Raw genomic sequence first — 26108 nt, 5'->3', positions numbered from 1 at the left:
CAGAATTGTGGGGACAGGGAGACAGAGAATCAGAACATCTGGGCCACTTCTCAAGGGACGAAGGGACAAGGCCAAGTTCCAGTAGCAACTCTAGGCACCCCAGAAACCTTGTTTGGAGGCAGCATTGCCTTCCCTCACTCCAGGGCTCAGAGATGGTTCAAGTCAGAGGGTTCCATGTGACACCCTAACAAAAGAAGTCCGATGAAGCAAGGTGGGAAATGAGGCCTTTGGGATTCTGCCTTCTCTCCCCACAGAGGCTCAGGCTCCTAGCCAATCATTCATTCATCCATTAACTCACAAATATGTATTGAGCATCTACTGCAGGCCAGACTAGAGCTAGACAGGGGATGCAGGATGTATAGTCTAGCAGGGGAGACAGAGATGTAAATACAGAATTGCACAATTGGTGCACTAAAGCAGGTTCAAGCAAACTTTGATCTGTAGGCCAAATCTGGCCTGCCATCTGTTTTTGCATGGTCCAAGAGCTAAGGTTTTTTTTTTTTTTAATTTTAAATGGCTATATAAGTACCTACATAAGATCCTCGATTTTGCCTCTTGGACATCACTGCCTAAAATATTTACTATCTAGCCCTTTAAGAAAATGCTTGCTAACCCTTGCTGTAAAGTATAGCATGAACTTAAAGAAAAGGAGGGAGCAACTAAGGAGGAGAGCAGGGAAGAGTTCTCAGAGAGATCTGGCATATGACTTCGCGTTTTCTCCCCCAACCCTTCCAGCTCTTTCCCCCACTCCAAATAGTAGCAGCATTCCTCAGGAGCAAAAACAGCAAGGCTTTGTAGCCCATGATCAATCAGTGGATCTTGTACTAGAATTTTTCACCTATTTTTCAAGAAACCTGCAATGGCGTCTGTTTTTCCCTAACTGCCTGATCACCCCTCTATCAATAAACCTTTTCACCAATGTATAACTTCTGCCCTGCTGAAAACATCTGTTCCTTCAGGATCTGTTCCCCGTGTGTCTTGATAATTATTGTCAAGTCATGTGCCTGTGGTTCTTGGGCAATGCACTGCATTCTTGAGGAGGCAACTCCCCTGCAGCTGCATGTAGACATGCCCCATAAAAGACCTTGCTCCTCTGGTGGTAAGTGCAGACAATCGAGCTCGGGAAATGCTCTCTCCTCCTGCCGCCGAAGATGAGGACCCCACGTAAGTCCCTAAATAGATACTCATTACTCGCCAGGCTGTACTTGTCCGAGTCTTTCTTTGGTCTCATGTACCCAGTCTCAGTTTTGGGGGAAGCTGTTACTGGTTTTTAGGAGGCACCCGGGGATTGAACCAAGGACCTAGTAATGTGAAGCAGGCGCTCAACCCCTGAGCTACATCCACTCCCCAGTGAGTTTTATTGTTTGTTTTTAGGAGGTACTGGGGCTTGAACCCACGATGTCATACACGGGAAGCCAGGTGCTCAACCACTTGAGGTACATCAGCTCTCCAGATAGTTGTTGTTTTTACACAGCTCCTTGCCATCCTCAGGACAGTGATGTTTGAATTAAGTTTTGAAGGATGAATGGGGGAGTTTGGGGGAGAAGATAAGCAGGAGAAAGACATTCTAGACAAGAGGAAACAGCATTTATAGAGGCACGGAGGTCTGGGAAAGTTTGGTATCCCAGGGAAATGTACATAGTTTAGTAGAGGTGACAAAAAAAGGTGTGAGGTAGGGAGCAGTCGTGAGTAGGGAGGGAAGACATGCAGGCCAGAAATGAGAGAGACTAGTAAAGAGGCACTAGTTCAGACAAGAGATAGGAAGGGCCTGAGTTAGGGCCAGGGTCAGCTTTACAGGCACGCCACCTGTGTATTGTAGAGGGTTCCATGTTCAGAAGGGTTAATGTTCTGCTTGCTTTAATGCTCTCCTGTCACTGTCTTGAAATTCTTAATACTTTATATATATATTTTAAGATTTATTTTATTTGTTTATTTCTCCCCACCCCCCTGTTGTTTGCATTTGCGGTGTTGCTTTTCTTTTTTTAACATTTAAAAACCTTGTTTCTTTTTAGGAGGTACGGGAAGCTGAACCTGGAACCTCTGATGTGGGAGGGAGGTACCTAATAGCTTGGGCCACTCTCTTCCCTGCATTGTTGTGTCTCCCATTGTTTTTCCTCCCCATGTCTTTTGTTGCGTCATCTTATAGCGTCAGCGCCAAGCACCTGCCTAATGTGTCAGTTCGCATTGTCTTCTTTTGGAGGCACCGGGAACCTCTGCTCCCTGCTTTGATGGGTCTCTCATTATGTTTTTTCTTCTTGTGTCTCTTGTTGTGTCAGCTTGCCGTGCCTGCCTGTCTCGCCAGCCCACTCTCTTCTTTAGGAGGCACCAGGATCTGAACAAGTAACCTTCCCTGTGGTAGGCGGGGGCCCAGTTGCCTGAGTCACATCCACTTCCCATCTTAGTACTTTTTGAATAATGGACTCTGCACCATCATTTTACACTGGGCCATGCAAATTTTGTAGCCAGGCTTGGTCGTAGGGATGCAAAATGATGCTCAGAATCCAAAGGTTGCTAACAAGTCAAATAGGACTTATTTAGTGGCTCATTGATGATGGATTAGGAGGAAGGAGTAACTAGGGTAACTGCTTGTTTTCCAGGTGGATGGTGGTACTCTTAATTAGGGTAGGGAACATGGCAGGAGGGGCAGGCTCAGGGAGAGGGGAAAGTAATGAATTCAGTTTTAAACCAGCACGTTTGAAGGTTTCTCTGATATGCTAGTATCCTGCCCTTATTCCTTTCTCCATGTGTGACCCAGTCCTACTTTTCTCCACCAGAACTCCTACAGGGTCTCTCTTGGCCCTCATCCTTCTGAATCTCCAGTCCCTATCTTGTTTTGAGCTAGATCCACCTAAAAAAAAAAAAGTAAATACCTGGTTGGGTTCTACTTCTGAACCCACAGTGAGCCCCCACCCCCAACTCTATGATTGGCAAACCGGGAAGGCCCCCTTTCCCCTCTTCTTCCTCTTTAATAGTCACCACCCCACCTTCTCTCCCCATTCTTCCGCAAGACTGGGAAGTGGGTCGAGGGGGAAGTGAGCAAAGACGCAATTCAGGGTGACCTCACATGGACTCTGGGTTCTGGTCTGGACTTTTTTGTCTGATCTTCCTGCTATCCATTAGGTCTTAGACAGAGAGGTCACGGGGTTACTGGGGGCCCTTAGGAGGGCATGATTTAACTGAATCCTGAGGATGGAGCCTCCCGCCCCCACACGTGAGAAGCAGTTGAACAGAGTATGTATATGTAGCTCCGTCTGACAGATCATTTAGAGAACGAGAGAAGAGGTGTGGCAGTCTCAGTCCTTTAGCCTTGGGGAAATGAGGGCTCAGTGAACGTTTATGAGACCACCTAAACGTGCTCATTTTGCAGATGGAGAACTGAGGTCCAGCGAGCGCAAGGGACTCGCCCAAGGTCACTAGCTATATGGGGCTTCGCAGAGGCTAGTGCTTAGATACCTGATCCCTGTCCCTGCTTCGGCCCGTGCTTTGAGTCTCGCAGACAAGAGTTTCCCCCGAGAGGCACAAAAGCTTTCTCTCCTTTGTCTGAGACCGGGTCTAGACCAGGCTCCTAGAATCGCGCGAGACGCAGTACCGCGCCTTTCAGCCTAGGGGAGACTCCGTTTCCGTGTCTCTGGCGCCGCCTGGTGGAGCTGCGGGAAATCAACAGCCGCCGCTGCGGGCGAGACCCGACTCGGTTCCCTCCGGCCGAGCCTACCAGCACTTCAGCCGGGCGGGGGTGGGACCGGGGCGGGGGCGGGACGGGGGCTGAGCTGGCTTTGCACAAGCCTCGTTTTACGTCTCCTCCCAGCCCCGCTTTCCCGTTCCCCGGCTCCCGGCCCCCTTTCCTGTGCCGCCCCTCACCAGGCAGATACCTGCATGCCTCGATCGAATTGCTCCCCAAACAGCTAGCGAAGACTGAGAGAGTCAGAGTCCGGGGGCGCGGAGGGCAGAACGAATCCAGACTTTATTGTCAGGGGAAGGGAAAAGAGAAGGACGAGGTGGGGGGCTGGGGCTGCTACATCGTCAAGCAGAGAGAGGTGATGGGGAGGGGAAGGCCAGTGGGGGGCCGTCTCCCTCCCAGGGTCCGCAGCTGGAATGGCTGACGATACGGAAACCACGGGGGGGGGGGGGGGGGGGGCTTGGTTCATGCCCCAGCCCGAGTTGTGCAGTGGAGGTGTCTGGTGGTGGGGGGGGGGACGGCCACGAGGTCTAGGAGCTGGGGCGGGAGAGGCTACAGACTCGGCGAATCCTGCGGAAAAGGGGAGGGGCGGGGGCAAGGCTTCTATTGCTTTTTGCTCACAGTTTTGCGGAAGGCGAGGCGGGGGTGGACTTGGACTGGACACCCCGTGCCCCCCTCGGTACCCCTTGGGCGATGGGTGCTGGTGAAAAGAATGGAACCCGGGCTAGAGGAGAAGAAGGCGAGGGAAGGGTGTACGGGGGCATCTCTTTGGTCCCACCCAAGTGCCAGAGATGTCCCCAAGTGCTGCCCCTTGAATGAGTCCGGCTAGACCTGGGGCTGGGGTATGGTCCGGGGCGGGCACAGTGAGGTCGCAGGCGGTAAAACCAAAGTGCTTATGAGGGACCCAGGATCCCGCCTGCTCCCCTCCCCCTGCGGAGGGCGGGGTGTTCACGGAAGCGCTTCAGTTTGGGGGTAGGGGGCCGGAGTCCTAGAGTCCGCTTATTGCCAAGAAAATCCATTTCTGTCCCCCGGACCCCGACCATGGCTTGTGAACCCCGTTTTGTGCTAGGTTTGGGGGGAAGGGCTGGATGGACATGGCTTTTGGGAGGGGGGGTGTCTCCAAGGGGGCTCGGGGGTGAGACGGGCCCCCCCTTTCCTAAGGGAGAGGGAAAAGCAGGGGGCGGGGTTCCCTGAGATCTGGGGTGTCCCCCCCTTCTGAAGCCCCCCTCCCCCGCTGTCCCTCCCCATTCCTGGAACCCCGTACCTCGGGGTGGAGGGGAAGGAGAGAGATCATTCAGGGAGTGCCAGGAGGAGGGGCGGGCTGGGAGCCCCGAGGCCTGGGTCCTGGCTGGAGGTGGGGGGTTGAATGGGAGGGGGTTCAGGGTTGAGGTCAGTAGGGGGAGAAAAGGATGGGTCCGTGCGCAGTTCGGATGGGCCCGGGGGCCGGGTGGAGCAGAGGGTGGGTGATCGGCGGGCCCTGGAGAAGGGGTGCCGCTGGGGCCGGCCGCAGGGACAGCGGGGAGCCTGCCGCCGCCGCCATCACCGCAGCCACCGCTAGGGGGCTGGGGAGCAGGCCGCCGGCCAGGGACTTGGGCAGCTCCTTGGAGAAAGTCAGCGTGCCCTGCAGGACAGAGGAGAAGGGAGGGGTGGGGGGGAGAGGGGGGAGGAGAGAGAGAGTCACACCAGGGCGGTCCTGCAAACCCCACCTCTCCCGCCCCGGCCCCCACTGCCCGCTCCTCCCGTGCGCCCAGGCCTCACCGCCAGCTCCCCGGCGCCCCTCGGTTTCTTGTGACGGCTCAGGAGCGGGTTGGGCTTCCCGGCCACGCCGTCTCGATGTCGGCGGCTGGAGATGTGCTGCGGGAGTAAGCGGAGGCCAGGGCTTGAGTCACCCAACAAGAAGTAGCCGCCGGTAACCACGCCCCAAGCACCCTTTCCTTGGCATCCCGCGGAGGACCCCGAGGAAGGGCCCTCGCCCACGCTCCCTGTTCCCTCTTCCTCCTTGGTGGGATGGCGCCCCAGACTTCCTGGGAAGGGCCTTGGACCCACCTGTTTCAGTTGGACCTCCGAGTTGACCTTGACGTTGCAGATCTCACAGTGGAAGGTTCGGTCCTGGGCGGGGGCCTCTGGCTCCCCAGGGGTGGGAGGCCCCAGTCGAGGGTAAGCTTTGATGGGCCCCAGTCCACTTCGGGCCTCCAGGATTGTCTTGTGCTTAGTACCTGGAGCCCACAGAAGGCAGGAGGTAAGGGACGGAGGCAAAATTCTCAAGGCCTGCTAGGTCTCAAAACACCCACATTCTCAGTTACAATATGGTGTGTGTGTATTACAGGATATCTAGATCTACAGCAACACCTATATCACCTATATATCGGGAGGAGACCCATGGGGGATAGAAGTAAGGTGAGGAAGTGAGGGGCTAAAGAGGGGAATGGGGGAAAGACCGGGGATGGAGACAGGCTGGTGGGTCTTGCAGGGTCCGGGGTGTGGCCCCAGGGGAGTTAGGATATAGGGGTGGCTTGGGTCCCCGTGTCTGTACCTTTGTTATGCGCCTCAAGCTGGGACAGGGAGTTCACAGCCACCTTGCACAGAGCACAGTAGAGTAGCCGCTTGGCTTTCTCCTCCTCTTCTTTGCTACCTCCAGGCAGAGAAGCCGGGGCTGGGGTCCCCCCTTCACCTTTGGTTGCACCCCGACCAGTTTCCGGAACGCTGGGAGGGGATGGGGAGCCAGGCTGTTTCTCTGGGGATCCTGGGGCTGGATCCAATCCATTTTCCATGGAAACTGTTGTTGGGGGAGAAACACGGGGTCACCCCAGATGGCTTCTGGAGGAGAAGGCTCTTCATGTGGAGGAGACCCACCCCTTTTCCTGGAGGCCAAGGGCCCAGAAGTCCCCACCCTGTGACAACATGCATGCTCTCATGCCCTGGGCCAGAGCCAGACGTGGTCCAGCTGCTGCAGGCTGGGTGTGAGAATCCAGGGCCTGGCTCATACCACATAAACTGGGAATGGCTGAGGGGTCCAGCCCCAGCAGCCTCCCCTTCAGGGCGAAGCTCTCAGCCAGCCCAGTGGGGACTGGGGGCAGAGGCATGGAACTGAGGATTCGGCCCTCGGGGTCCTGCCAGCCAGCCTGGGCTCCCTGCCCAGCCAGCCCCTTCCCAGAGTCCTGTCCAGCCCCCAGAAAGGCAGACCAAAGAGCCCTAGGAAGGGCAAGAGGCAGAGTGAGGAGAGGCTGGGAGAGACAGGCATGGACATGGCAAAAGGAAACAGAAGCAGCAGAACCGGAGAAGGACGGAACCGGGATGCAGCCTGTTCTATAATTCATGGCTCGATTAAAGATGCACAGGCCCTGGCCTGAGCGCTGGGTTCTGGCCTCTGTACAGGGGAAACTCTAGCACTCCCACTCTCGCTCCAGCAGACGATCCAGTTTCCGGGTCATGGTCACATGGCGAGGCTGGCGGTGGGAGTGGGGAGCGGGTGGGAGAGAAACTCCTAACCTTGCAGGCATCCGTCTGCTTGTCCTGTGATCTTTCCCCTTATTTCTCTTAGTTATTTCAGACATCCCAATCGGGCAAATACCTCATCTGGACAGGGCTTCACCGTTTACGAAAGCGGGGCAGTTATTATCTCCTTAGAGAGATACTGCAGGAATGAGTTACTTTGCGTCATCGTGCAGTACCGAGGCGGAATGTGTAAAGCACCTAGAACGAACCGTGCTAGTCAAGCAGTGTCCACTAATCGCTAGCATTATCATCCCCATTTTACAGAGGTATTAACGTGCTAACCCAAGAGGATCAGGCTGAGATCACAATTAAACCCAGCTCAGCTGCCCTATCTCTGTGTCCCAGTGTGAGAGTGTCGGCCTGGAAGATCAGGGAAAGATAAGGAGGAAAATGAGGATGTTGGGTGTCTCTGGAGAGACCATGACTGACAGCTGATGTGGTAATCCCAGGAAGGGGGGAGGCTTCATATCTTCCTCTCTCGATATTTCTTCCTCCCAGATTCTTGGCTGGGAGGATGGCTGAGGATGGCCACCAGCCATGAGGGAGAAAGAATCTCAAAGTTGCCTTTTGCAAACCAGGAAAAGACTTCAGAGATCTTAAAGTCTCATCCCCTTATTTCCCAGGAGAGAAAACTCTGGCTCAGAGAGGTCAAAGGACCTACCCAAGATCACCCGGGGGGGCTGCCCGAGTTTCCTGAACACTTGCCCAGTGTTCTCTGAGGGGAGCCCCAGCAGGGCAGACACTCAGGAATCCTGACTCCCTCCCTCGCCCCTTTCCCCAGGAGGAAGGGGCCTCTCCCTGGCTTTGATGGTTGCCTTTCTCTGGCAGAGGTTTGCCAGGTGGCTTCACCCTAGCCCCTCTTGAGTCACTGGGTGGTAGGGAGGACAGACAGTTGGGACTCTGTTGAGAGGAGCTGGGCGGGGAGGGGGGCTGGGACGGGATGGAAATTTTACATCACTGAGCTCGGCTCCAGGATTCACCTTGTGTAGGGGGAATGAGTGGAGACTGAGGAAGAGGGAGGTGGAAGCAGAGGAGATGGAAGCAGGGGTGGGGACAGAGAAGAGAGCATCCAGCTGGAGGCTGAAGGGGGGGAGTCAGAACACACCTGGTCGGGAGGCCACGCCCTCCCCGCTTGGGGGGTTGCTGCCTGGGGGAGCTGCGTCTCCAGGGTCACGGGCACCAGCCTCCCTGCCTCGGGTCTTGGCGGCCTCGATGCCTTTGACTCGTCGAGCGTGGCGATTGCCCTTGTAGTGCGCCTCAGCCTGGCTCTTCAGGGGTGGAAGAGAAAAACGGAACCTGAGATCACCTTCCCTGTGCTTGTCTCCCCGCAGAGCCCCTCCAGGCCCTGGCGTGATCTCGGCAGCCTGGAGGGACTCTCTCCCTCTACCCGTGAGCTGGGAAGGCCCGTGCCACTGCACCCCGGTTATTCCTGGAGGCTAAGACAGGTCCTGAACCTCGAGTTGCCGGGTACGTGGCTCCCCACCTAGCCCGGGCCGTACCCACCACCACTGCCAGGGCCTGGCTGCTGCCTCAGGACCCCGTCCCTCGGCTGGCTGGAATCCTCCACTGGGAGCGGCCTGCCGGCCAGCACCCTCAGACCGTGGGTCTCCTGTGTTCCCTGCCGCCCAGGAGCCGCCTCTGTCGCTTCCACCCTGAGGCTGGCGGTCCCGGGAGCCCCAGTGCCCGGGCTCTACCCTGACTACTCCCCCCCGGGTCTCATTTTCCCTACAGCCCCTGTGGACAGCCTGGAGGACCCTGGCTCCAAGCCCAGCTCTAGAGACAGAGACCGCAGCAGAGACAGCTGTCAAAACAGCGCTGCTTGCTGGGGGAGGGACAGGAGGGCCAAAGAGGGCAGGGCGGTCTACTGTTGGCCCTCCACGGGGAGTGGAGGCGGCGTTGGGGGAGGGGAGGCCTGGGGTCCCCGCTAACGGAGTGGCCTTGTGCTGAGTTGGTCCTGGATGCGCCTCCCCTGCCCCCCACTTCTATGGGACCCCCCACCCCGCTACAACCCTGGAGCCACACGATCACCCAGACAGGGGTAGAAAGAAAAGGTGTGGATAGGCAGGAAAAGAAGACTGAGAGCCCAGCGGTAGGGTGGAGCTGTGCGGAGCCCAGCAGCGTGGCAGGGGTGGAGGTGGGTGGGTGGGGGTGGACTGGGTGGAGAGAGAGAACATGCTTTATTTCCTCCTACGCAGCAGAGGGAGCTCTACTGTTTTTCTTCAAAAGCTCTCAGAGCCTGTACCCGCCATAGCCTCTTCTCTGCCCACACAGAGGTCCCAGTGGGGCCTGGGATGGAGGGGGGCTGGGAGGCCACACCTGAGCTCTGGGTTGGGGGTGACTAGCCCCCAAGGGGGATTCCCATGGGAGTGGAGTGGGGGCCAGGCCTCGTGTGTGATAAGGAGAGAGGAGGGTAGAGATGGGGTGGAGAGAGGGGGAGCCAGAGGGTTAGAGGGAAGTGGGCAGGTCAGGGGAGGGGTTTAACAGAGACCCAGGAGGGAGCCAATGACCTTCCTCAGCCCTGGGCCCAAGGACAAGGGGGCTTGAGGCCACACTACCACCCAGACACCCGGATCTGACAGCTACCTCTGTTCCCAGAAGCCCTGAGCCAGGGATGCGCCAGCCCCCAAGGGCGGGAGGGTCAGCCTGAGAGGACTTGGTCTATTGGTTCCTCTCAAGTGCCTTCCACCAGCCCTGGTTCCTCCTCCAGTATTTCTACTTCCTGCTCTTTCCCTAGGCCCCCCTAACCCCTGCCCCTCCCCCAGGCTCTGCCCTCCCCCGAGGTCCCTCAGCTGCCCCTGCCCCACCCCCTGGATGGGCAAGTGGGCTAGGCAGCTTACCTGAGAATTGAATCGGATCTGACAGACATTACAGGAAATGATGGGCCGCTTGGTCTTGAGCAAGGGTCCCCCAAAAGTGTGGGTCAGCACAGCCTTCTGGACAGGGTCCATCTGTGGAGGCAGGCTGGGGTGAGCCGGGGACCCCAGCACAAGCAAATGTCCATTATCCCCCCACTGGCAGCGGCTGCCTTGAACCAAGTTCCCCAGAACCTCCTCCCGCATCTCCAGTGCGCCTGAGGGCTCTGAGACTCAGCTCCCTGGCGCCCTCCCGGCCCAGTCTTGCCGGCACTGGCCCATGCTCCCATTTGACAGAAAGCAGAAATGGTTTGTCCCGAGAGCGTGATGTGACTTAGCTGCAGAGCTGAGACTTGAACTTGTGACTCATGTCTTGGTCTATTATATCATGAAGATCCGACCTGTCACCTTGACCTCTCCTACCTCCTGCAGCTGGACCGATACACCAGAGGCCTGCTGATGGGAAGGCTCAGAGCACCCCCAGGTCCCAGGGCCTTTGGCTGAGAACTCTGTGAACCCTTTTGGCCCCCATCCTGGGGCTTCCCACCTCTGGGCACCTGGACGCAGGTGGCTCTAGCAGACAATGGGGAAAACGTTTGGGGTGGGGGCAGCGATCTAGACAGCTGGGCTGGCCTGAGGTGAGATCTTCTGAACCCTCTCTCTCAGATCAACAGGGCTTTTGGGGCAGGGCCACGGGGCTGGGAAGGATTAGGAACGATCTGCCCCCACCCTGGGTCAGCAGATGTCTTTGCAGTCTCCTGCCAAGAGTTCCCATGGGGAGGGGAGAGGATGGCGTTTCCCCAAAGCCTTCTGCTCCGGAGGATGAAGCCAGGGGCCTGGAGGCAGCACTGTCCCCCTGCCCCCTGGCCCTTGGGGACTGGAATGGGGATGAGGAGGATTGGGTGATGACTGGGACTGCTCATAAAAAACTCGGCCAAGTGAGGGCTGAGACCTTATCTTTCAGATGGAGGGACCAAGGAAACATTAGCTTCTGAACCCCTGTGTTTCTGCCCAGGTCTTCGGGGTTCCCAGTGAGACACTGGGGAGAGAGGGGAACATGAGGCAGGGGGCAGATCCTGGTTAGCACCTGGAGGGCCCAGATGTCCTGGCTCTGCTCTACCTCCCCCCGTCTCCCCGGGCAGTAGGGGCTGTCAGGAGAGGGGTTCAGCGTCTCTGGGGAACGGGCAGTGGCCCTCACCCACTCTGCCCCATTTGGGTGGTGGTGGAGGCAGGAGGCATGACCGGGTTCAGGTAACTGGTCTGAGTGATGAGTGTCGATGTCTTGGCCTGACCTGGCGGGAAGCTGCCCCTCTCAGGGGCTCACTTTTCAGTTCCCGGCAGCTTCCTGGAAGCCCCGGTCCCTTCAAGGAAAAACCAAACAAGCCAAGAATGGGTGTGTGCCTGTGTGGGTCGAGGCAGGCGGTGATCAATCTGTGCCTGGGTGGGGTGTGAACGAGTGTCATGTACTGTGTGTACATCATTTATGTATCAACATTTCTGTGTCAGGGGCTTTGCCGACGCTACAAATGGTCAGGCTGTGTAATCCTCAGCTGTGTGTTTATCTGTGTCAATGTATGATGTGTTTGGCAGAAAGAAAGACAGAACAAGTTGGAGGCAAGCTTTAATCAGGAAGGGGAGACAGTTACTCTCAGCTCCCAGGCTCCAAGCCTCGGTCCTTCCTATCGAGAGACCCCCCGACTCTGCCCCAGGGTTCTCCCAGCCCCTTGGCTTCCTCACAGGCCGGGTGGGGACTGGGAATTCAGTCCAAACAGAAACCCAATCTGGGTCAGGAAACCTAAGTCCAGTGAAAACAGTAGGGAGAGAGGAGTGGGACGGAGAGGGGAGAGCAGAGCTCCCTGTTTCTATCTCTGTCACCCCATGGCCCTGGCCTGCTCCCCAGGGGGCTGAGGTCCCAGTGCCCTGAAGATGACTTTTGGGCTATTTCAACACCCATCGCCTGACCACGGTCCCTGCGTTGGGTCCTTGCTCTTGCATAACGCTCCAGGGGTGTGGAGGTGGAGGCAGGGAAGGGGGCAGCACCTGGGCCAGGAGGGTCCTTCCCGCCCCCCCTCCAGAAACTGAGGAGGCACCAGGCTCAAGGTGAGGGCTCCTGGGCCCAATCCCTGCCCAGGTGGAACGTGAGCCACTGAAGTGCCGCTCCAGGCCAAGGTCAGGAGGCCCCGTGACCCAGATGAGGGCTCCCTGGGGAGGCGGGGAGGCTAGCATCTCCCAAAGCCCACCCACTCCGGAGCCCCTTCCCTGCTCTGGGCCTAGACCCCTGCCTGGAAAGGTCCTCAAAACAGTCCCCTCCCACCTGCCCTCCAACAGCAAACCTGAAGGGGAATGGCTTCTTGAAGCTGGGGCAAAAGGAATCAGGAAGGGCGAAGGGGAAGGGAAGGGGGAAACCAGACCAGGAAGGCAAGGGCGGGCGAGCGCTCTGATTGTGTTTCCCTCCATTGCCCTTTAGCCGACGGCCCACTGCCCCACCCCCACCCCCCAAATAAAGGCGCAAAGGGATGGGGACTGGAATCTCCGGGTCGGAAAGACTGAGGGCCAGGAAGGACTGAGGCAGGAAAGAGGGAGGCAAAGGGGTCTCGAGCAGGTGGACGCTGGCAGGGGAGGGACACTGGGAAGCGCAGCTGAGACGGGGCCAGGGCTGGAGAAGAGGGATCTGGGTGGCATGGTAATTTGAAGGGAGATGTAGGACCCGATCGAAGTCTGAAGATTTGGGGGACTCCAGGGATCCGGGAGGCCTGGGTATCCAGAAGGGTGACAGCATTCTGGGGGCACCAGTTGGGATCCAGAGATTGGGGCCGTGCCGGTTGTGGGGGATGGGTCGGATAACCCAAGGACTAGGCGAGGGGAGAGGTGGCCCGCCCGCGGGGGCGGGCGGGGATGGGGGGTGGCGCTGCGGCAGCGGCGGGAGCCGGGGAGAGGGGAGGGGCCGGGTGGCTTACCCTGCGGGACCCCAGGGGCCGCGGCTCCATGGCCCGGGGTGACGGGCCCGCGAGGGGGCGCCGCGCCTGGCCGGGCGGGGCAGGCCGGGGTCGCGGCGCTCGGTGCCCGGGCGGCGCGGGGCTGTGCGGCCGGGCCGGCGGGGAGAAGAGGAGGCGGCGCCGGCCGGGGCCGGAGCCCGCCCCGGAGGCGGGGCCGAGGGCGGGCCGAGGACGGGGGTGGGGACCGGGAGCCCGCGAGGGAGCGGGATGCGGACGAGGGGGTGTTGATGTGCAGACACTCCTCCCAGAGAAGACCTGGCCCTGGCGATGGACTGCTCGGCCCGGAGCCGGGGCGCTGACCAGAGGACCGCGGCTGCTTCCACGAGGGGCGCTTCCTTGGGTGCCGCGTCCCTCCTGGTCCCAGGTTTCTCTAGCTCGGACCTTTCCCCTTTCTTTCACTCCTTCCGTCCCGACCCTGGCTTCTCTGCTCTCTTCCGAGTCCCCAGACCACCCTTCCCCGGCAGCCTCTGCACGCAGGCACCTGCGCTGTTACCTTTCACCTGGCACCTCCCCTACCGAGGGATGGGGAACCAAGCCCAGGTACCCCGGTGAACCGGCGATGCTTTCTCAGCAGCGACTCTGAACGGCGCAGCCGGGGGCTCCCGGGGCAGAAGCGACCTCAGACTGGGGACATCTTCCCAGACCTCTTCCCGCCGCCTCCCCTCGCGCGCCACCTGCCAGACAGTCCCTCAGAGCCGACGCTTCGTGCACTTGCTGCCCTCTGGCGGCCGAGTGGAGGTAGCATGGGGGACGAGCGGCAGGAGGGCAGTGCGGCCCACTCCCCCAGAGACCTCCTCATCCTCTCGGCACAGGTCCTCGGAGTCCCACTCTCTTACCCCTGGGTCTCATCCCCTCCCATTCCACCTAGTCAGAGAGTGAATCAGGGGACCTGATCTAGGGAGAGGCTGGCTTTGGAAGACGGACATGCAAGGGCAGGGGGCAACGGTGGAGGGGTGGGAGGGGGAGAATGAGGGAGGGAGTATTTCAGGGAGAGCTCTAAGGGGTAGGGAATACCCACGCAGGAGGAAGAGCTGGCGGTCCCAGTGCACCTCGAGGGAGAGACTCTGCCACGAATAACAGTATCACCGCCGCCACCTAATGCTGACTGAGCCCTTGCAATGTGCCAACTGCTGTACTGAGCTCTTCTCATGGATTATTTAAATTAACCTTCATAACCACTATTTGAAGTAAGGGCTATTATTACCTTCATTTTATAGATGAGGAGACTGAGGTTTCCAGGGGTTAAGTAATTTGCCCAAGGTCACAAGCTAGTTAAGTGGCTGAACTGGGATTTGACTTTAAACCTGGGCAGCCTGACTCCAAAGCGCTGTGCTTAACTGCTGCACCATACTGCCAAAGGCCCCTCTGCAGCTTTTCTGCAGTCCTCACTCCCCTGCAGAATTTGACACTATTGATGCAGCCGGCCACGCTCTCTCCCTTGGCGTCTCCAACACCACAGAAACATGGTACCTTCCCTGCCCCCGCCAGCGGCTCCTCCGCTTCCTTTGCTGACGCCTCCTCCTGTTCCCACTGCCTAATTCTGCTTGTTCCCTAAGCCTGAGGCCTTGGCCATTCTACCTTTCTATTTCTGTTCTCCCCTTAAATAAACATAATAGTAATAATAATAGCAGTAGCATAATTATAACAGCAGCTCCCACCGATTGAGCACTAACTTTGTGCTAGGCATTATGATGATGTAACAAGAGTCTCGTAACAACCTGGTGAGTGGGTACTATTACTTCTCTCCTCTACAGCTGATAAAATTGAGGTTTACAGCGGTTAAGTAACTTGCCTAAGGGCACACAGCGAGTATGTTTGGAACATCAATGCAAACCCCGTCAGTTGGCGGTGCTGCTCTGCACCCTTCTGTGCTCTCCAAGTTTACCCACGTTCACGGCGTGAAAGAGCCAGTCTCCACCAGAGGCAGTGCAGCCAGGCACCCTGGACGGAGTCAGAAGTCCTGGATTATCAATTAAGTAACTTTGTGACCTAGGGCAACTCACCTAACCTCTCTGGGCTCCTCACATCTAAAATGCGTCTTCATCTATAAAATGGGGACAATGGTGGGGTTGCTAAGGCCTGAGGGTAAGTGTGAGTCAGGTATGTAGATGAGGGGAAAGTGTTCCCCTGGCACCTTGTGCCACACCCAAACAATTGCATTTTCTCTGAAGTTCTTTCCTAGCCCTTCCTCATGCTATTTGCCTCAGTCTGTTCCACATCTCTAAGGCCACTTACTAAAATCCTACTAATAATTCTTCAAAGTCCGACTCACATGTCGTCCTGCTCCAGGTTAAATCCCTTTTTCTTCTGCCCTCTTTTTTTCTTGCTTAACTCCGGTTGGTCCCTTAGGCACCACCTCCAGCAAGTCTCTCCTCTTTCTTGATGCCCCCTTGGGCTCCCTGGCATGCTAAGTGCCTCTGGCACAGCTCTTCTCACACTACTGGGTAACTGTTACGCTGTTATCTTTCCTACTAAACCGTGAGCTCCCCAAGGACAGGGACTGAATGCCTACGTCCTTGACAGCAGGCACAGAGCCTGGCACATAATAGGTGCTCAAAAGAATACTTGTTAAATTGAAGCTTTATTAGCACCTTGGCCAATATTTATAAACCTCCCTTGGTTTTGCACTGTGGGTTGTTGTATAATTTGTCTATCTTCTCCCCTGAACATAAGTTCCTTCAAGAAAGGACTGTAGCACTTTTACCCTCATGTCTCTGTGGAGTCTAGAACAGTGCCTTGTTTACAGTCAGTACTCAGTTTACTTGTCTGTTATGAGGACCATAACAACAGCTACCCCATAGGGTTGCTATAAAGATTAAAATGTGAAAAACATTTTGTAAGCTTCAAAGTGCAATGCAAATGTTGGTTTGGGTTCTTTGTGGGTTTTTTTTGGGTTCTTTGGGAGGAGTTTGGGGCTGGTGGCTATGGCATAAAGAGAACTTTATTTGGAGTCAGATGTTGTGGGTTCAAATCTTAGCTTAGGTAATTACTGTGTCAACTGAGATAAATGAGTACTCCCTTTTGAATCTTAGTTTCTGTCTTGCCATTTGTCAAACAGGAATAACACTGTCTACCTTTTTGGGCTGTTAGGAAGTTGAACTGAGATCGTGTATGGAAACAATTGCTACAGGGCTGAGCGCAGAGTCAGTGCTCAGGATGGGGGCTGAATATGGGCTTGATGGTAGATTTTGAGTTGAATAAGGCTGACCTGCCCCAAATCTTTAGCTTGGGTCCGCTCTTCGGGCCCCCAAATTCCAACTGTCTATTGGACATTTTGGGCTTAATTTCCTGCTGGTAACACCAACCCAAGGTGCCCTCAAGTGAGCTCAGCACCCTCACCCCAGACCAGCTTCCCCTCTAAACCTCAGGCTCCGCCACTGGTGACTCCTTCCCAGCCACAGAGGCCTGAACCCAGCAGGCTTCCTCCATTCATTCCTTCTCTTCTTTCCCAAGGTCACCACGGCCGGTCAACGTTTCCCTGGAAAGGCCTCCCCGACCCCCTTGCTCTCCTCACACTACTACTGCTGTCTGCCCAGTCTGGCCTGCAAGCTTCCCCATGGGCCTGCAGGGCTGGCAGAGCCTCCCGAATGGCCACCCACCTGCAGCCCCTGCTCCCCACTCACCCTCCTCCAACGCTGCTCTTACCAGGTCGCTCTCCTGCTCAAGAACGGACGGTGCCTTCCTACTGCATAGTGTACTAAACCTTGGCAACGTTGCCAGCCTCCAAGCCCTCCTCTACCGACCCTACCCACCAGCTGCAGGTTCCAGATACCTGGATGCCTCACTGTCTTACAAATAGGCCTGTCGTGCCCCTGCTTATTCCCTATTTCTGGATTCAGCACCTAACACCCCTCCCCACCTCCCTACTGTTGTGACCTCCAAATCTAGGTCTCATTACTTCTGTAGATGGTGGGGTGATTCACTGGAGAATTAAATGAGAGAATATACATATATTTGTTTTTAAGAGGCACTGGGGATTGAACCTGAGACCTTGTACATGGGAAGCAGACACTCAACCACTGAGCTACACCTGTTCCCCAAGGGAATATATTCTAAAAACACTTAGTCCAGTGCCTGGCCCTCAGGCAAGACCTTAGTAAATGCTAGCTGTGCTTGTTACTGTGGTTAGTAGCGTACCACGCAGCCAGCAATACCTGTGACAGCCTGGAAGGAGAGGCCTGAGGGAGCTGGGGTCCTAGGAAGGGGTGAGGAGCAGAGGGGCGGGTGGGGGGCGTGTGAGGGAGAGAAGGGTCCCGGGGGATTACAGCGGCCCGGGGAAGGCAGGTGGGCCGCTACTCACAGTGCTGTAGTTGCCGAAGAGGCCGAGGGTGGGGGCGGGCTCCAGCGGGAAAGGCAGGATGTGCTTGAGGTCCAGTGGTGGCTGCATGATGGGGGGCTGCCGTAGCAGCGGGAGGGGCCCTGCCCGGCTCAGGCTGCCTGGAGGGCGGAGAAAACATTCTGTGGGCAGGAAGATTGAAGCCCGGGGGACCCCACCCAAGCCCGCCAGTCCCACTTCCCAGCTGGGGGCCCCCACACTCCGCAGTGTGACCCCCCATTGCACGCGCGCACACACTTCCCCTGCTCGCTGGCTCTGGGGCACTGGAGCACGGTGCCTGGGCCTGGGGGAGGGGGAGGTCCCCTGTCCACCTTCCCTTCTGGGTGGTTTTCACTTCCCCCTTTCCAGCCTCCCTCCCCCCCGGCCTTCAGGCACTGTACAGACCCGGGGAGCCCACACCTCTGCTGCGCCCCCAGCCCCTGCGCACACCTCAGCTGTGCCCCCAGCCCCTGGCTGCTCCCTTCTTCAGGTTCTGCTTTCCCCCTTGGGATCCCAAAACCTTCGTATCACCCGCAGGGGAGGAGAGAGTCAAAGTGGAGGGTGATTCACCCCACTTCTCGGAGGGGGATGGTGAGGCCTGGATTTGAAGGAGGCTGCTGAATCTTTCAGGCCCCCCAAAGGGTCCTGCTTTGGTCCCAATCATAATTCTTAATTAACTGTTGACATCTCGGGGTGTGGGGAGGGGGAGCCAGACTGCCTGAGGCCACCCTGAGAGCCCTTCTCCCTGCCTCGACCCCCTGGCGCCCCACCCCGGGGCCTCCTGGCTGGCGGGGAGTGTCCGACTCCAGGGCTGCAGGAGGAACCAGGACCGCTCTAGGGGTGGGGAGGGCCTGGGTCAAACCCCAAGGGGAAGCGAAAGTCCAGGCCAGCCCCTCGGCTATGCTTCCCCAGGCCTTCCTCGCCTTCTGCCAGAATCATGGGAGAAGCCACGCCAGGCTCCGAAGGGACAGCCCAAAGGCTCGGACCGCTCTGGCCTTCCAGGCGCCCAGCTCCCTTTGCAACCTTGCTGTCCACCGGCCGGGGACACTGGCTGCCCTTCTCTGCTCCGGCGACCCTCTGCCAGTGACTGGTGTTCCCAGGAACGGAGATAAATGCGGGAAGCTGCATGCCTGGCCCTGTCCTCCCTCGACCTTAGGGAGCAGAGGGTCCCTGAGATCCTCGGTGCCCCCCTTCCGCGGAGACCTCCCTTCTCATACCTTCAGTATCGGGTGCCCGCTGCCCCCAGGCAGTGGCCTGGCCCTGGCCCCTCAGGGGCCTGGGCCTGGCTGTCCCCTGCCTTGGGTTCTGCCCCCTACTCCTCCCTTACCAGCCGCCCCCCCCCCAGCCCAGTCAGTAGAATCAGCCAATCAGAATCCTGGAAAAGTGGGGCAGAGGGGAGGGCGGGGGAGCAGGGATTAGGGGAATCCGAGGAGAGAGGGAGGGGGTGGGGAGGGCTCGGGCACAACTGGGGGCAGGGAGCTGGTCCAGGAAGGTCTGGAAGGGTCTGTCTCTTGCACCCAATGTCAGAACGGGGTGGCCAAGGTGCCTGAAGCAGGGAGGGAGGGGCCAAGGCTGCTGGGCTGTGGGCTCCAGATTTGTATGGGCTGAAGGTGAAAAGTGGGATGCTTGGCTCTGCCCTTGGATAGTCGGGGTCTGGGTGCTTCATGTCTATTCCCTCCTCTGCCTCCTTCAGGGCTGGGGAGGGCTTAGGGGAGAGGAAAGAGAGAGAAGCCGAAGTGAATGAGAATGGGCGAGACCTGGGAGGAAGAGATGACTGAGAAAAGGGACAGAGACACCGAGAGAGAGAAAAGGACAGAGAAAAACGTGGAAAAGAATGAAATGAGATATAAAAACCATCAGAGAAACACTGCCACCAAGCTGGACTCAGAGCTAGAGACTAGGATAAAAGGCAAAAAGAGGAGAGAGCGAGCGAGGGGCAGGCGGACGGATGGGGCACTCTGTCCAGCTCCCCTTCCCGGCCTGACCCTCACGGCTTCTCTCCTCCGCGCCTGCCCGTCCGCTCCCCTCCCTCCCTGCCTGGCACACGGGGCCAGGGCAGCCTTAACGAGCCCCGGGTGGCATCAGGAATGGTGAGAGAAACCTGAGCGCTCCCAGAGTCCTCAGCACCGGGACCCACCCCCAGCAGCTGGGCTGGGCTGGCACTCGCCTGCCTGCAGGCACCAGACTGCAACTCCCTGACCTGCACCCTGGCCCTAGAGTCTCTGGGCCCCCACCCCTCAAACGTCCATCTCCGGGGAGAGAGATGACTTGTGGGAAAAGCAAGAGAGAAAAATGGGTTGAGGAGCCACAATGTGTCAGGGGATGCATTCTGAATATTATCACATTTAATCTCCGAGGTAGCTCAGTCTATGAGGTAGCTACGATTCTACAGTTGATGTTATTTTTTCCCCCCATTTGACAGAGGAGGAAACAGATTCAGAGAAATTTTAAAACTTGGCTAACGTCACACAGCCTGTAAATATCAGACCTGCCTCGCGCTATGGCAAGTTCTCCTCAAAGGGCTCTAGTCGCGCTCTGAAGCAGAGGGAGGAGCGCAGCCTTTCACCTTGCTGGAGGAGAGGAAGGGAGAGTGCAAGTTCCGCGCATTTCCTGGGGTTGGTGTCTTGTTTTTTCCTCGAGAGGTGGGATGGGGGCAGACAGGTAGCAGCCACTCAGCTCCCTGAACGGCTGGCAACATTGTCTCTTCCACCACATGAGCCCTAACCCAGAGGAGGGGAGGCGGGAGAGAGGGTGGAAGGAGAGAGGGAAGCAAGGTGGGCAACTGCACATTCCTTTTTCTCCTTTCCAGATCCCTCTGTCCACACTGAGATCTGAGGTGGGACAGGGGCTGATGACAGCTCACGGGCAGGTGGGCAGAAAACGGGGCCCTTAGTTTCAGGTAGCCCAAGCCTCATCCCCTTCCCCCTTTTTTCTGACAATAGTAATAGTTGCCTTTTTTAAATTTATTTTTTATGGTACCGGGGCCGGAGAGTGAACCCCCCGGGATGTCTTATGTGGGAAGCCGGCACTCAACCACCGAGCCACACTGGCTCTCCTGACTTGGTTCATTCATTTGTTTTGCTTATTGTTTTTTTTTTTTTTCATTTTAAGGAGGCACCAGGGATCGAACCCGGGGCCTCCCATGTGGGAAGCAGGTGCTCAACTGCTTGAACCACATCCATTCCCAAGTTGCCATTTATTTTTTTAGATTTATGTTTTATTTATTTCTCTCCCCTCCTCCCATTCCCCCTATTGTCTGCTCTCTATATCCATTTGCTGTGTGTTCTTCTGTGTCTACTTGTATTCTCATTAGGTGATTCCAGGAACTGATCCTGGGACCTCCTGGAGTGGGAGAGAGGCGATTACTCTCTTGTACCACCTCAGCTCCCTGTTCTCCGACTCCGACCCAAGTTGCCACTTCTTGAGGGCCTTCTACGTGTCAGCACTTTACATACCGGATCTCCCTGTGGATGGCTGCTCCACTCACTAGCTGGATGTCGAGCTTGGGTGATGAGTCTTGGATTCTCTCAGACTCATTTCTCATCTGTCAAATGCCAACAACTCTACCTGCCTCATAGAGCTGTTGAGAAGTTTGAACAAATTCATGTAAAGCGCTGGCATGCAACAATGAGAGAGCCATAAATATTTGCTGAATAAATTAATCCTCCTCTTTCAGAGGATGACACTTGGCTCAGAGAGGGGAAGCACTTTCACAAAGATTACACAGCTAGTGAGGGATTTGAACCTGTCAATCTGGTTTCAGAGACAGCGCTTTCAAGAAGTACAATTTTATGAGTAGACCGGGGAAGGGAGGGGTGGGGGGGAAGACAGGGATATAGAAACAGGGGCATGTGGGGAAGCCGGAAATGAGGTCGGAAAGCAGGGGCTTCTGACATCTGGCTAGGTGAGGCCTTCAGGCATGTTTGGAGGAAGGGGTGGAGAGTGAATAGGTGCGTGTGTGTGTGTGTGCGCCTGTGCACACACAACACAAGTCAGACCAGGCAGGGAGGAGCTGGGGCCTGGCTGGGGCAGGGAGAAGCTCATTAGAGTAATTACCTCCAGCAGATAGAGCCCCACCCAGCTCCGTGGGGAATTTCCAGAGGCTTTATTAGAGACAGATCCCGGTGCCCTGTAGAGGGGTGCACTTGCAGAGGCTTGGATGCATGTGCACCTGTCCATCCTCCACCTCGCCCTAGGCACTTTGGCCCTGCTCAGGTTTCCTGGGCACAATCAAGCCACAGACAAGCCTCATCTTGCTCCCTCCATCCCACCGAGGTCTGGTCTTTTCCACACTGTCTCCCCCAGAAATTCTGGCCAGGTTTGGGGGTCCCAGCCCCTCGGCTCTCTCAGGCAGGGGTTGGTGGTAGAGAATGAGTGTGTGCTGCGAGCTGGCTCAGGGAGTGCCCGCTTCTGGAGAGGAGTGGGAGCCAGGGAAAGGGTTGGGGTGGGCCTGTGGGCTAGTTTTGGGCCAGGGTGAGAATAATACCAGAGAGAGATACTGGGGTTAGAGTTTCAAGTAGCGTTAGGGCCGAGGTAGGTACTGGGTTAAAATGGGAATTAGAATTTGGGGCCAAGGGAGAAATTAGAAGAGTCTAGATGGAGATTTCATTTCTAATCCATCTCTTTTTCTCCTTCAGGACTTTTGGTCTCTCCTTCCTTGCCAGAAATACCTAAATCGGGGGGGAGTGAGGGGAGCCCTGACCCCTGGGCCTTGGTCTTCTGGAATGAGTCCCATGTGTCTGTCCCCCTCTGCCTCAATTTCCCCCTTCTTGGCCGGAGGCAGGCTGAGGGCTGGAAAGGCTTTGAAGTGAAAGATGAAAGCAACAGGGAGATGATAATGAACTCGAAACATCATCACTAATAACCCCAGGGGTTAGGTGGGTGGCGATGGGGCCTACGGGGAGGAGGTGACAGGGGAGGAGGTGACAGGGAAGAGAAGAGCCGCGGGGAGACCTCTGGGAAATCTTTCCCAACCTGACCGGAAGGGACCTCCTCCAAAAGACCCCCAGCCTCACCAGAGCAAGGGCTCGGTTGGGAGGAGGCTCCAGAGACTGGGCGCAGAATCACCGCCCTAAACCTCAGGACTCTAGGTCCTGACAGCGGGCTGGGCCGGCGCCACATGGACGCACATGGCCTTGGTGGATCCCAGCGTTGGGAGCCTGAGACAGAGGGTGGCGCCCAAGCCCGGGCTGGCAGCGTCCTCCTCCTCTCCGTCCTTTCTCCCTCAAAGACGGTTAAGATGGGGAGCCCCACCCGGCGTCCTGCCCTCTGTGGGCTCGGCACGAGGAGGGATTTAATCAGAGCGAGCTCCAGGGGTCCCGGCGGCGGTGGGAGTCCCATTTCAGAGAATTCTGCCCGCGGCTGGGGCCTCTGGCTGGGCTCGAGCAGGTCCCGTTGTCCTCTTCGGGGACAGTCCTGGGCACGCTTCTGCCTACAGGCCCGGCGTGGGGCAGGGGGCGGGGATGACCCGGCTGGGGGGATGTGGAGCTTGTCTTCCGGGGCCTGAGGCTGAGCTGTGCCGGGGAGGGTCCCTCCGGGTGGGAGAGGCCGAGAGGGTCCCTCCCTGTCTAGAGATGGTGTTGGGAAGGAGGCCGGCAGCCAGTCCTTCCCTCCTCCATCCACACGTTCATTTAATAGACAGAAAGTGGGGCAAGAATAACGTGACGAGAGAGGGTGAGGACAGACAGGCAGAGAGAGAGAGATGGAGGGGCAGAGCCCAAGGGGAGAGAGGCCCAGAGTGAGAGTCAAGTGGGAGGGGGGAGACAGTGAAGGGAAAAAAGAAAGAGCGCGGCTGGGCAGCGAGAGAGGAAGACAAATAAAGAGGGGCTCTTCTATCTGTCAAGCCCTCAGGCTCAATCACGGACTCAGGTGACCCCAGTGGGGGGCAGGGAGGCCACAAACGTCTGGGCCCGATGGGGGTCTCCCACCACAAACAGGGCCCGGGAACCGGCCTGGCCAGGGCAGAGGTCAGAGCAGGCCTGTGGCTATTGTGGCGGCTGCGGAGGGCACGGGCCTGGAGCAGATGTGAGTCCCGCGGACAGACGCACGGCGAGGCGCTCTCCTCCCCCACTGCTGGGGCTCCCTTCCCGATGTAGGTCATGGGGATGGGGGGCTGTGCCTGACAGGCTGTCAGAGCCCGGCGGAAGTTCCCCTCCCCCAGCTTACTCTCTGCATTGCCCTTCCCTCCCCCGGGGTCCCCCGACCCAAGGAAGGGGTGGGGGTAGGGAGAAGGGAGGCAGGGAGGCAGGGCCTAGGCAGCCCGAGCAGGGAGGGAGAGGGCAGGTCCCGGCCTGTCGGGGCAGAACGGCCGCGGAGACGGGAGCTGAGCCGCAGGGCTCGGAGGGGCAGTTTCCCACCCTCTTGCCCCAGCCCCCTTCTCCCCAGCCTTCAAGGTCCCACCTCCCACCACACACATCTCGGAGCTACACCCACCATCCTCACCCCCCACTTCCTCCTTTCCCTCTCATCCTGGGCCCAGAAGGGTGCCGGAGCGTCTAAGCTGAGGTGGGGGCAGGTGCTGGGGGGAACGGGCCAGAACGTCCCCCCCCAACTTCACCAGGTCAGGGCCCACCCCCTCCCCCAGCCTCTCGTAGACTCTCCTGTAATATTCATGAGCCTCATGAATATGCACTGCTCTCGTTATGGGGCGGGGGTCTCACGCCGCTCTACTCTGCCTGCCCTGTCTCCACTGCTGCATTACCGGGAGCAGCGGCGGCTTGAGGAAGAGGGGACTGGGGGTCCCCAGATGCGGCGCCTGGTGAAGGGGGAGGGGGAGCGGGTCGCTGACGGGCGGCCGCAGTCCCCGCGGGGCCGAGAGGCCGGGGAGGGGCGACCCGGGAGGGGGGTCCGCGCGGCCGCAGCCGCAGCCACTCACCGAGGATCATGCTGGGGACCCAGGCGCCCAGGGCTCCGCGTCCTTCTGTCCCGGGGGCCGTTCTGGCCGGGCTGGGGGTACCGGGGGCGGAGCCGGGGGAGGAGCCGAGGCCGGCCCGGGCGGAGCGGGGGCGGGGCCCGCAGCAGGTGAAGGCGGGAGGAGGGGGCCGCACCCCGGGCGCCCAGGGGCGCGTGCTGCCGGCTCGCGCGCCCTCCCGCCGCCTCCGGCTCCTGCCCCTGGCTCTCCTGGATTTACTGTGTCCCGGCAGCCAGGGCCGGGGGATCAGACATCCCGACGGCGGCGTGAGGTGATGGAAGAAGCTGGAAACTAAGATGCCCGGGTTCCCCGGTTTGAGGGTGGGCAGCCTGGCCCTGGGCTGATATGGGGTGGGGGTGCCCCAGCACTCTGGGGACGGTTGGAGCCCGGGTTGGGTGGGGCTCCTGAGTCCCCTCCGGGGCGATGGGCTGGGGGAGGGCCAGAGAATGCTGGGGTCCTCGCTTGGGTCTCTGGTTTGGGAGCAGGATGCCTGGGGGCTGGGGGCGAAACGGGCTGAAGATGGAGCCCAGAGAGAGGTGCTGGGGTCTGAGTGGTTGGTCCTCAGGGAAGGCCTGAGGGAAGAGCCTGCACTCAGTGGACCTGAGGATGTGGGGGCAGAAGCCTGCAGCTTAGATCGCAAAGGCAACAGGAGGATGACAGAAGCCCCGGGACTGAGGAGCAAGCCTGTGGAGATGCCCTGGATCGGGTGGTGGGGTGGAGTGAGGACCAACCCAGGCTCTACACCCAGGGCGTTCCTCCAGGTGCGCTCGGGTTGCATTGAAGAGGCCTGGTGGGTGTTCGGCGAGGAGCAGGCAGCGGTGGAGGACAGGACAGGATGGGCTGAGGGCGATAGCATGGTGGGGGGTGGGGAAGAGGAGGACAGGGTATTTGGGTGTTTTCTAGGGGCCCAGGGGGGTAACGTGGCTGGAGGCTGGTGACTGGGAGCCTCAGCACGAGGCTGGAGCCTGCGAGTCTGCAAGGAGACTGGGGAAGATGCAACTGTTACAGCCCAGGACCTGTCGGTACCTGCCCCAAGAGGGAGGGCCGCAGCCGGGCTTCCCAGAATACCAGGCGGCCGGCTTTCAAGTCAGCCCCAGCCGGGAGCGAGCTGGGAACTAGAACATTTGGGGTTCGGGGAGGCTGGTGGCAGGGGAGAGAGGTCGGTGAAAGGGGGCGGGATTGTCTAGGAACATCTGGGAAGGGCAAGAGGACTGCGGACTAGCATTCCTGGGTTCCGGAAGGAAGTTGGGAATGAGAGCCTAAATGGCTAAATGGAGGAAGGTGGAGTCCTGTCTCCGGGCCCCAGCAATCTCCTGTCCTCCACCATTGATCTGGCTTGAAGGAAAGATCTGTTCCTGCACCTGCCAGGCTGGCTCTGACTCAAGGGCAAGAGGATGCCGGGGGCGCCGGTGCCTTGGTCTTGCTCTGATGCAAAGGCTCAGAAGTCTCAGTGGACTGTGTCCTCGCTGCCCAAGCCTGACCTTTGGGAGGACAGGGGGTCTCAGGGCCCATCAGAGGAGCACCCCTTGCTCCCAATCTGACTACCACCACGCAGTTCAGCTCCAGTATCACAAAACCTGCTTCTCCCAGCACCTACTAGCCACCCCCGGCCCCCACGTACACTCCCTTTCCCTTCCCATCCTTTCTCCTCCTGGTGGACTCCGAGGTAAAACAAGGGTTGGCATCGGGCGTGGTTGATTGGTGACAGGGTCCCTTTGCCTTCAGCCTTTGTCCACTCACTCACATTGCCTGCTGGGACCCCGAATTCACGAGGTCTCAGAAGAGGGGTTGCTTAGCTGACCAAGGGGAGGCAGCTGGCTGGAGGGCGGGGTGACCTTGCAGGCAGCTGGGGGGTGGGGAGCAG

The 26108-nt window shown here is 58.3% G+C and overlaps 1 protein-coding gene and 1 long non-coding RNA gene across 4 annotated transcripts; one reads left to right on the top strand and one right to left on the bottom strand.

The window, feature by feature from the left end:
• The first annotated feature begins 1082 nt into the window (after nucleotides 1-1082).
• On the top strand, nucleotides 1083-22400 carry LOC131280572 (uncharacterized). The gene is made up of 2 exons (XR_009188213.2): nucleotides 1083-1164; nucleotides 19757-22400. It is a non-coding gene; the product is annotated as an uncharacterized lncRNA (long non-coding RNA).
• Nucleotides 3944-24320, bottom strand: ZNF385A (zinc finger protein 385A). 3 transcript variants are annotated; one of them, XM_058308072.2, is made up of 8 exons: nucleotides 24209-24320; nucleotides 17320-17456; nucleotides 10009-10119; nucleotides 8277-8439; nucleotides 6210-6452; nucleotides 5723-5892; nucleotides 5435-5530; nucleotides 3944-5297 (listed from the first exon to the last, which is right to left on the bottom strand). In XM_058308072.2, exons 1-8 carry the CDS (start codon nucleotides 24216-24218, stop codon nucleotides 5067-5069), a joined length of 1161 nt encoding a protein of 386 aa, XP_058164055.1. In that variant the 5' UTR covers nucleotides 24219-24320; the 3' UTR covers nucleotides 3944-5066. The 3 variants fall into 3 exon arrangements, with proteins under 3 accessions (XP_058164055.1, XP_058164057.1, XP_058164058.1); XM_058308074.2 differs by lacking the exon at nucleotides 24209-24320 and adding an exon at nucleotides 18552-18668; XM_058308075.2 differs by lacking the exons at nucleotides 17320-17456; nucleotides 24209-24320 and adding an exon at nucleotides 12981-13089.
• Between the last annotated feature and the right edge of the window lie 1788 nt (nucleotides 24321-26108).

The sequence above is a fragment of the Dasypus novemcinctus genome, chromosome 12, assembly GCF_030445035.2.
Source record: "Dasypus novemcinctus isolate mDasNov1 chromosome 12, mDasNov1.1.hap2, whole genome shotgun sequence".
NCBI lineage: Eukaryota > Metazoa > Chordata > Mammalia > Cingulata > Dasypodidae > Dasypus > Dasypus novemcinctus.
Note: the sequence above shows the minus strand (reverse complement) of the source record. Positions and strands in the feature narration are given on the sequence as shown.